The sequence below is a fragment of the Ailuropoda melanoleuca genome, chromosome 2 (assembly GCF_002007445.2).
Source record: "Ailuropoda melanoleuca isolate Jingjing chromosome 2, ASM200744v2, whole genome shotgun sequence".
Lineage (NCBI taxonomy): Eukaryota > Metazoa > Chordata > Mammalia > Carnivora > Ursidae > Ailuropoda > Ailuropoda melanoleuca.
The window spans coordinates 198166608-198176687 of record NC_048219.1 but is presented as its reverse complement, the minus strand read 5'-3'; the positions used below and the strand labels follow the sequence as shown (position 1 = coordinate 198176687).

At 52.7% G+C, this 10080-nt stretch overlaps 1 protein-coding gene across 2 annotated transcripts in view; it reads left to right on the top strand.

Annotated features, from left to right (window-relative positions):
- Positions 1-3233: 3233 nt before the first annotated feature.
- The window catches only part of NDUFA10 (NADH:ubiquinone oxidoreductase subunit A10), a 79820-nt gene continuing 72973 nt past the window's right edge, over positions 3234-10080 (top strand). The window contains exons 1-3 of one of the 2 annotated variants that reach the window (XM_034655538.1): positions 3234-3385; positions 6595-6763; positions 7451-7666. In XM_034655538.1, coding sequence (XP_034511429.1) covers positions 3314-3385; positions 6595-6763; positions 7451-7666 — 457 coding nt within the window. In that variant the 5' untranslated portion in view covers positions 3234-3313. Of the gene's footprint in view, positions 3389-6594; positions 6764-7450; positions 7667-10080 lie in introns of both variants that reach the window. The other variant, XM_034655537.1, reaches the window with a different exon arrangement.

The following is a 10080-nucleotide window of genomic DNA, read 5'->3' as shown; positions in this document are numbered from 1 at the left end:
AGAACTTGCATGCTGGAAAGCGTGAGGGAGTCGGAGGGCGCGGGTGAGCCGGGCGGGGTCTGCTGCGCTTGGGCGGGAGGGGCAGCGCGGCATAGAGGCTAATCCTCCCCAGACTGCTAGCGGGTTCAACACGATCACTACCAAAACTGCAGCAAGAGTTTCTGTAAATGCAGACAAGATGGTCCTAAAATTTATATGAAAAGGCAAAGGAAGCAGAACGGCTGCAACAATTTCGAAGGAGAATAAAGTGGGAGGATTAGCCTACCGGCTTGGAGACTTCCCCTATCACTACCGTCATGGATCCGGGGTACTGTCGAGAGAGATGATAACAGATGATGAGACAGAACAGACAGCCCCGTATAAATACTGCCGACGTCTTTAAAGACTTTACTGAATTGCAGATTCACATGCGGTTGCAAGAAAGAACAGAGACCCTCTGTACACTCTGCCCAGCTTCCCCCAATGATCACATTCGTATAACGCGCAGTATCACCACCAGGATGTGGATGCTGATTCGATCCACCCACCTCGTTCAGACTTCCTGCACTTCCCGTACTTATTTGCGTCTGCCTCAGGGTGTGTGCTAAGTTTTACGGAATGTTTCCGTCTGTGAAGGTTTGGGTCCGCCACCACAATCAAGACACCGCACCGTCCAACACCACGCGGATGCCTCGAGCTGGTCTTTATAAGCGCATCGCCGCCCTCCCACCCTGCCAACCAACCCCCATTGCTAACCCCTGCGGCTACTAACATGTCCTCTGTCTGTAAACTGTCATTTCAAGATGTCGTGTACATGGAGTCATACCTCCTCCAGTCATTCTGCATGTAGTGCGATTCCTTGTTTGTTCTTCTTTTCCACTTTGGTGCAACGTGCTCCACGGCGTGCGCCTGTCAGTCTGCTCACCCCTCACCCTCTGAAGTTATGTCCTGCCTGACGCCAGCACCTGGCTATTTTAATACAGCTGCCACAAACGTCCGTGCAGGGGGTTTTGTCGGGACCCAAGTTCTCAGGGAAGCACAAATCAGAGGTGACACGGCGAATACTGCTTGAGACCTAGACCAGGCTGTACCTGCAGCCGGATGCATGCAGGAGCTGCTTGGGTCCGGTGAGGTTTCCATCGCGCGTTTTACATTGCTAATCGGCTCGCCGGTGCTGACCGTCAGGTAGTATACAGGGTCTCAGATGGAGACCGGACAGGTTAGGATTTGGGGGGATAGTGTTTTTAAGTGTACACCACATAAGCGTGAATCTTATTAGGAAAGTCTCACAAGTTATGTGATCTCAGGATAGAGCGAATATCTCCTATTGATCCAGAAACATCAACTTTTTCTTAGGAACCAATACTGAATTTTCTCTCATTTGGTTTCACTATTGTCGTGATTACACAATCACTCAAACTGATGCTGGAGAGAAGTGTAACTTGCAGGATATTTATAAATGAGGCTCATTTGGAAGTGAATTTCCTGAGTGCACAGTTTTCTCTTCCAGTGTTTCTGGACAGGCAAGGACAGTATTGGTTGTAGCTGGCTACCAAGGTCCCATAAGAGAGTGTTTTTGAATGGTCTCACTATGAGGAACACTGGAAACATATTATCTATTTCTGTGTACCAAGAGCTTAACTTACTCTAGTTACAAGATTAACCTGTTTAAATAAATTTTGGTTTACAAAAAGTAGTTGGGAAGCATGATACATAACATCGCTTAGTTCAGTATTCATCATGAATGTCAGTGTTCAGAGCTGGGCCTCTCGGACTCTGTCCCCTGTTGTTCTGTCACGGGATTCATCCCTGGAGGAGGTGGCAGGGAGGAGAGGAGGCAGGGTCTGGAATGTGCCTTGACAGGGGGGCAGCTCCCAAAACAGAGTGGTGGAAAGGGTCTGAGAGGCCTGACCGTGCTTCACCTGGCAGGGCTGTGGCCTCTCTCCCTGTCTCACTCTGCCCTCAGGACCATGTGTTCACACAAGGGCTTAGTCATGGGAAAGAACTTAAAGGATGTATCTTCATCTGGGGTAAAGCTGAGAAAGAAAACTGGAGTGCTGGAGGCAATATGTGAATGGGAGGGATAGATAAAAAAGCAAGATGACGACAAGAGCCCTTCCCTGAACTCTGACCCCAGAGACATGGGATGTGGAGGGAGGCCTTGGGTAGGTGGTGACCCCATGGGGCTCGAGGACTTAGGGCTCCCTAGTCGCAGCTGCTTATTGGAGGTGCACCCACAACACGTCAGGAGCCTTGCTTGGGGCTGGGGACAATGTGGGGCAGGACGTGGACATGGCCCCTGCTCTCCGGAACGAAGGGTTTAGAACACTGTTTCTCTCAATGTCGACCATTTCCATCACATACAGGGCCCATCCCAGATCTTCTAAGTCACTCTGGCTCTGCGGACTAGGATTCTGCATTTCCAACGAGCAGGAAATTCCGAATTGGAGAAACAAACGCTGAAAGGCCTTCATTTCCAGAATCGCACTCCCGCCCTAGCATACATTCCACGATCATCCCGAAAAGCTGAAAACCAAATGGAAGTCGAACGACAGAAGACTTAGGATGTTAAGAACCATGAGCCCGACCATGTGAGATGTTAAAACCCTTCCGAACGGCAGGCTGGTAGGAAAGAAATCTCGCGTTAAAGTCAACTCGTGCTAACCTGACCCCTGGAAGGATTGCAGTAACGGAGAGCCCACAGCGCTTGTGTGTTCGGATGCCGTGCGAGGTGTTACAGGCCTTACCAGGCCTGGTGTCCCTCGTAACCCGGCCGGGAGGACGGGGACGGGGACAGGGACCCCTGCCCAGCGCCCTGGGGCGGAGAGACCGTGTCCACCCTCACGGCTGCCTCCTCTCCCTGCGCCGCCCAGTGCCGAGGTACCTTCCGGGCTCGGACGACCTTCGGGCTACGGAGAGAGGTCCAGGTGATTTTCGGGTCTGCACCTGCCTGCCCGGGGGCTGTGGGAGGGCGGGGGACGTCCCGGGCGCAGCACCTGCCAGCCCCGGGGCGGCCTGGGCTCCGCGCCCCCCACGACCTCGTGACCCCCGCAGAGGCTCTCCAGCGCCTCTGTCGCGGCCCCAGGCCCACGTCGGGCGGCCAGACCCCGCGAGGTCCGGGATGGGCGCAGGCGGAAGGGTAGCCGACCCCAAGCGGCGGGCAAGCAGGAGTCCAGGACCCGCTCTCGGAGCCTGCGCCCGCCGCCGGGAAGCTCCCGGCAGGCGCCGCGCGGGCACCCCTGTCGTGACGTCACGGCGGCGCGCCGGCCGCGGAAGAGGACCCCGTAGCGACCGCGTCCCTTCGGGTCCTTGAGCCCGTGCCGACAACGGAGCAATGGCCTTGAGACTGCTGAGAGTGGTTCCCGCGTCGGCGTCAGCGCGGGGCCTGGCGGCGGTCGTCCAGCGCGTGGTGAGGCGGAGAGCAGGCGGGCGGCGGGTGGTGCTGGCCTGTCCTCCCGCGGCGACCCTTCCTCATCTGCCTGGGCCTCTGGGCAGCGGCTCGCAGGGTCACTCTCCGGGGGGACCCCCACTGCCCCCCGCGTTTTTGGTCCTGAGTCGCGGCAGAGCTCGTAGGGGCCGGGAGCTTCTCCAGGTCGTGTTATTTGGGCTCCAAGCAGAATGCTGGGGACGGAGGTGAATCGGCCGCCTGGCTGCTTTGGTGTGGGAGGTCAGCTTGCGGGTGCCTCCGTGCAGTTACGCGCGGGACGCATGAGCAGGTGTGGGTGAGCCAGGGAGAGCCTGGGGTGATGTTTACCCACCGATGAACGTAGCAGCGCTGTCAAGTCCCGTTAGGGCTCGGCCCTCGCCGGGCCCCGCGGGGATATAATGCGGAGCAGAACCCGAAAAGAAGGCGTTTCGGTTACATCAGAACGGCGTAGGATAACTTCCCATGGTAGACAACAGCGGGGTGACATCAACGCAGAGGGAACGCAAACAAAAGAACTGAGGTCGGAAACCTTAGGAAACTTTATTTTATAACCGTGATTGTAGAATCGCTTCTTTGCTTGCTAATAATGCCTGGCACTACCTCCGTGTCAGATTGATTGTAAAGGGACTTGCTTGATCTCTGTGCTGCAGATGCTGATCGAAGGATTTGGAGTAGCAGAGTGTCATAGTCTTGTTAAAAGTCATGTATGTGTTTTCAGGAGATGACTCAGGCCACCAAAGAGAAGAAGCATAGAAAAGTGGTTACCTTTTTAATATCCAGTGTCCTGGGAATTGTGTTGGTGGAAGTGAGCGGCCCAGAATAAAGGGGGTGATACTCTGCTGCAATGCGAGCACTAGACAGACCCCTTGTAACAGTGTGTTCACTTCCTGGTACCCTCTACAGGGGATGTAGATGAACTTCAGGAGGTCCAGAGAAAAATGAGTTAGATGGAAAGGATATACGCCTTGTTACTTGAATAATTGAAGGAATTGGAAATGTGTTGTGAAAGATCTATTCTGTATGATTCTAGAGAGCAGTAAATGGGACTGAGGATGGGTATTACAGAGAATTGTACCTTAACTCTATAAAAAAGCACTTTCTAAAGATTTCAGTCAGTAAAGAGCTGATTGCTTGATCAAACATTGCTGTGCTCCCGCTTTGTGCCACATGGTGCTATGATCAAGTCGTGGACACACATGGAAGCAATGTGCACACGGCTCATAGGTAGCGTGGAGGAGAGAGTGATTAATTTCTAGGGTGCAAGGTACGATGTGATTAACACCCCCTTCCCTCATGTGCTGTTGTTCCCTAATCCACTTGGCATAAGCTACGCTGGCCTTGGCAATCTTGCGGTGCTCTTGCCCCTGGACTTTTGTGCTTACTGTTTCCTCTGCCTGAAAGACCCTCTTCCAAATGTCCACTTGGCCAGTTCCCTTGGCGCCTTCCAGTCTTTGTTCAGATATCACTCGTCAAACGCTCCCTGGCCTCCGAGTATCGCCTACGGCCCGTCCCATACGCCATGCTGCCCTCCCCGGCGATCGTTTAATATGCTGTCTGTGGTGGACTCCTGGAAAGTTTGAACTGCTCGGGTCCGCTTATTTGCTGACTTTTTTTTTCTTTGATAAGCATAGTATTGTGAGTGTATTTTCTTTATGCTTTTCTGAAGGTTTTCTTTAGCTTTATTGTAAGAAAACAGCGTATAGTATATATAACATACAAAATATGTGTGTTCGACTGTTTATGTTATCAGTAGGGCTTCCAGTCAACAGTAGGGTATTAGTAGTTTTGGGGAGTCCAAAGTTGTATGTGGGGAGGGGAGGTCAGCACCCCAGCTCCTGCGTTGTTCAAGGCTCAGCTGTAATTACTTTTTTGTTTTGTTGTCCTGTTGAATCCTTTGGCTCAGTTCTATATCCCCATTGTCTAGAAAACATGCTTTGCATTGTTTCTAATGCCTACTTGTTAGGTGAATAAATGAGTGAGTGAACATTTTTTCATATGGTTTTTGGCTATTTTTAATACTTTCAAAATAAGCTGTGCATTCCAATTTTTCCTTACTCTGTCAATATTCCTCATTGATCCGTACAACCTTTATATACACTAAGGATTTTCTTAGTTGTTTGAGTTTTGATTGTGTTTCTTTCTTGGTGTGTGTGTGTGTGTGTGTGTGTGTGTGTGTGTGTTGGTGGGGGTAGATCATTTGGCTTTTGAGCGGAGAATAGACTGAATTTGTTGGGAGACAGGACATGAGGCCAGCATTGCACCATAGGTGAGATGTGAAGATGTCTGCAAAATCATTGTGGTGGGGATAGGGAGAAGTCAGTTGGCTCCAGGGAGGTTTAAGAGTTAAGGTCAGTAGGATTTTGTGAGTGATTATAGGGTTGGAGGAAGGAGGAGGATATCCAAGGTGATTCCCATCTGTGCTCAGATTTGCTTGGTGGATAGTGGATAGGGAGCTTGAGGGAGAGCAGGTTCGGGGGTTAGGGTATGGATGTTATATTTCAGTTTTTTAAGCCTGTTACTTTCAGATATTTTCAGGACCTCTAGATGGAGCTGTTTAAAGGCAGGTAACTGGCCTATCCCATTCCCCAGTTACCTGCCTTTAAACAGCTCCATCTAGAGGTCCTGAAAATATCTGAAAGTAACAGGCTTAAAACTGAAATAAGGAGGGCACGTATTGCATTGGTGCACTGGGTGTTATACGCAAGTAATGAATCATGGAACACTACATCAAAAACTAGGGATGTACTGTATGGTCACTAACATAATATAATAAAAAATATTATTAAAAAAAGAAAAAAAATAAAGGCAGGTAACTGGGTCTAGAGCTCAGGATAGAAGTCTGGCCTGGAAAAATGCTCTGTTCCCTTCCTCCCTATCTTCCCTTTCCTTCCTCCCTGCCTTTCTTCCATCCATCTATCCATCCATCCATCCAACTTTTATTGAACATGGTATGCAGATTCTGTTCCAGGTACTGTTCCAGGCCCTGAGGATTTAGCAGTGAACAAAACAGACAGTCCCCCTATCCTTATGAACTTATACTGGGGGTGGGGTAGGGAGACAGGTAATTAAACAAGTAAATAGGTAATAAAAATGTAGATGTTGGCATTTTTATCACCAGTGGTCTTCTTGGCATTTTTCCCTAACAGCTGCTGGTGCCTGCAGTAACCAGATGCTGTTGTGTTTTTCAGGGAGGAATTCATACAAGTGCACAGTGCAAGCTACGGTATGGCCCTTTGGCCTACATACTCGGTGAAAGAACAACCAAAAGATTCACAGAATACAGCAAAGTGATAACTGTAGACGGCAACATATGTTCTGGAAAAGGCAAGCTCGCGAAAGAAATAGCAGAGAAATTAGGTACGGACTTCTGTCTCGTGGAGTACCTTCCTCCCAGGTGCATGGCTGCTTGCCTGAGTTCGATTTTACTTTAACATTGACTGGGTAGAATTGGGCCCTGGGTAGGTATTTTATGTTTTTAAAATACATTAAAAGCTGTTTTTAATGTGTTAAGTTTAATGAACCTTTAAAAAACCCATTCTGGTTGTCAGTTTGAATTGGAATTTTTTCTTGGTAATGTCCGCAGAGCACTTTCACACGAGCGGTCTTACTTGAGCTTTGTCGCAGTCCTCTGTGTAGGCCGTGATTACTGCGGGCTTTCCCAGATGGGTAAGGAGCTGCTGTCACGCAGCTGGTTAGCGTGAAGCCAGGCTTTGAACCCCGCTCCCTGACTCCTGGTGAAGGTGTTTGTCCGTTGTACTTTTCTGTAGTATTTGGCTGGTGCCCACTCATACATGGGGGGCTCCCACAGCCCTGGGCCGCTCTCCTTTTGGGAGGATCTCCCACGGGGGCACCGGCGGGACCTGTAACTCCGCTGTTCCCCGCACATCGTCTTCAGTGTCCTGTGTAAACACAGGCGTGAGGGTGACTCTGCCCGGTCCTCACCGAGCAGCCTCTGTGACGCGTCCAGATGGAGCTTTGTCGCTGTGAGTCCGGGCTGTCTGCTGACGGCAGGCGAGGCCCCCACATTGCATTTCTTCTTCTCAGGTTTAAAGCACTTCCCAGAAGCAGGGGTGCATTACGCGGACAGCACGACGGGAGACGGGAGGGCCCTGGACCTGGAATTCAGCGGCAGCTGCAGCGTGGAGAAGTTCTACGACGACCCGAGGAGTAATGACGGCCACAGCTACCGCCTGCAGTCCTGGCTGTACGCCAGCCGCCTGCTGCAGTACGCCGACGCCCTGGAGCACCTGCTGAGCACCGGTGAGGCCCCGTGGCCAGGTGGCGGCCGGCCGCCCGCTGCACTCCAGCCCTGCAGCCCTGCCAGTTTAGATTGCCTCTAAGTAGAGCTTTCCTTTGAGGGTATTTGCTGGGGCAAGTTCTGTCTTTCTCATAAGATCATAGATTCCCTGAGATTTACGTTATTCCTGCTTCAGAATAAAGTTCACTTAATAGGATTTCATTTCTGTGCACTGGGATGAGGCTTGTGGATGGTAGGGAGTTTCCATGCCGCTGCTCGAGGCTCACAAGGCAGAGGGATCCACAGATGCAGGAAAGAGAGCCTGTACGTGGCAGTGACGAAGTGGAGTCACCCTCGTGTGGTGGAACTGTAGTCACAGAGATGGGACACACAAAACAGGCTTGTTTCTGAGGGCCTAGGGATGGGCCGGGATTCACCATGCATCCACTGGGTAGCAGCTCACCCTGGAGAAAGTGCAGAGGTGGGGGGGCAGAGCANCGTGTGGTGGAACTGTAGTCACAGAGATGGGACACACAAAACAGGCTTGTTTCTGAGGGCCTAGGGATGGGCGGGGATTCACCATGCATCCACTGGGTAGCAGCTCACCCTGGAGAAAGTGCAGAGGTGGGGGGGGGCCAGAGCGCGCAGGGCCCCACAGGCCTGTCCAGTGAAAGAGGGTGTGTTTCTGGAAGCATTTGGAAGCTGGCAAGAAATGGACACGGGCCGTATATTGGGGCAGGCACTGTTTGGAGTCTGGGAGACAGACAGCAGGAGTCCGGGCATGAAGTTAGTGCAGAACAGGGTCCGGTCCAGGAGGCACTGCAGCACCCTGGGTTCCAGCAGCGTAGGTTAAACTTGGTGTCTCCCCGAGCGTGCTGGCGGCAGCAGGCAGTGCTGTGCTGGGCCAGAGCTCCCAGGCCGCGGAGGTGCTGAAGCGTGGGTGGCAGCAAACACTGCGCCCGCGCCCGTGAGAGGAGATGCAGACCGTATGGGCTTTGCGTCTGCTTCCTACGCCCACCCTAGGGCGGCTGTCAGTGTCTGGTGAGCTCCTTTACAGACCGCAGCTGCCAGCTCGAGGCTGTGCTTCGTGGTGTGAGCAAGAAGGTCGCGTAACAGGGGCCCCAGGTAACGACGGAACTGGGTCACAAACCTGCGTTCGGGAGCCGCTGTCTCACGCTCCAGCGGGCTCCGCGTACACAGCATAAGCCCGAGATGCAGGACTCACTCTGTCTGGACAGTTACAGAGGAGTCTGGTTACTGGTTTGCTTTTCTAAAATTTTCTTAGCGATACTTTTCTTCAGATGAACATTAGCCCTGATTTTGGCTCGTGCTGCTCTTGAGAAAAAGTGGTCTCCCTCGTGATGTTCTGTACCAGGCTCTCCAGGGCTGCTTGGGCCTTGGAATCAATCCTGGGACTTGGCTTACTACGGTTTCTTTTAGAAGTATACTCGGCCCTATCTTAGGATGCCTTATTTCTTAGAGTGAAAAAGGAGCTCTTTCAATGGAAACTTGCTCGTTTCTTTTTGTGTTCCATTGATCATTGCGCACTGTGTGAGTGCCTGCCATGGGCCGGCTGTGCTCTAGGAGCCGAGGCGGAGGGAGCGAAGGCATCCGCCTCCCAGAGCTGACACTGTGGCAGGGAAAGAAAGCGTAAGTGGGCATGTTCGGGGTCCTGTCCGGTAATGAGAGGCTCGGAAGGGGTTTGCCCTGGGGCTGGGGCCATGCTTCCAGGCGGGAGGGTGGGGGAGGCCTCTGCCAGCACACCAGGCCCGAGTGCAGGGATGCTGGCCGGAGTCTGTGGGGACAGTGCTCAGAGCAACTGCGGTCACAGGAGGCCAGTGTGACATGAGTGGTCTGGGAGTGCATGGGATAGGGTCAGAGAAGTCACCTGGGCAAGATGGCTGTTCTCTGGAGGGGAGAGGAAGCCATCGGGAGGTGTGAGCCGGCTCACGCTCCGAGAGAGCCCGTTTGTTGCTGGGAGAGCGGCGGGGGCAAGGGCGGAGGCAGGGCCTGGCTGGTGGCTGGCCTGGGACCTTGCCTGCAGCGAGGGGGCCTTGCTCTTGACGGGGGTGGGGGACTGTGGAAATCATGCACAGCAGTCGGGTTCAAGATGTGGTTGGGAGGAAGCTGGTGGTTTGCTGATGAATTGGGCACGGGCCACTCGGGGAGAGTCATGGATGCTGCTGGGGTCTGGCTGAGCGGTTGGGCCGGGACAGGATTGTGGGTCGATGGGGTGGGAAAGCTGTGGTTTCAGACAGAAATACCTTCCTCCTAACTCGACAGGTTGGAGCTGACAGGATGACATCGCCAAGCCAGAAGTGCTCTTGTTTATTTATTTATTTTTTTAAAAGATTTTATTTATTTGAGAGAGAGAACATGAGCAGGGGGAGGGGCAGAGGGAGAGGGAGAAGCAGGCTCTCCGCCGAGCAGGGGGCCC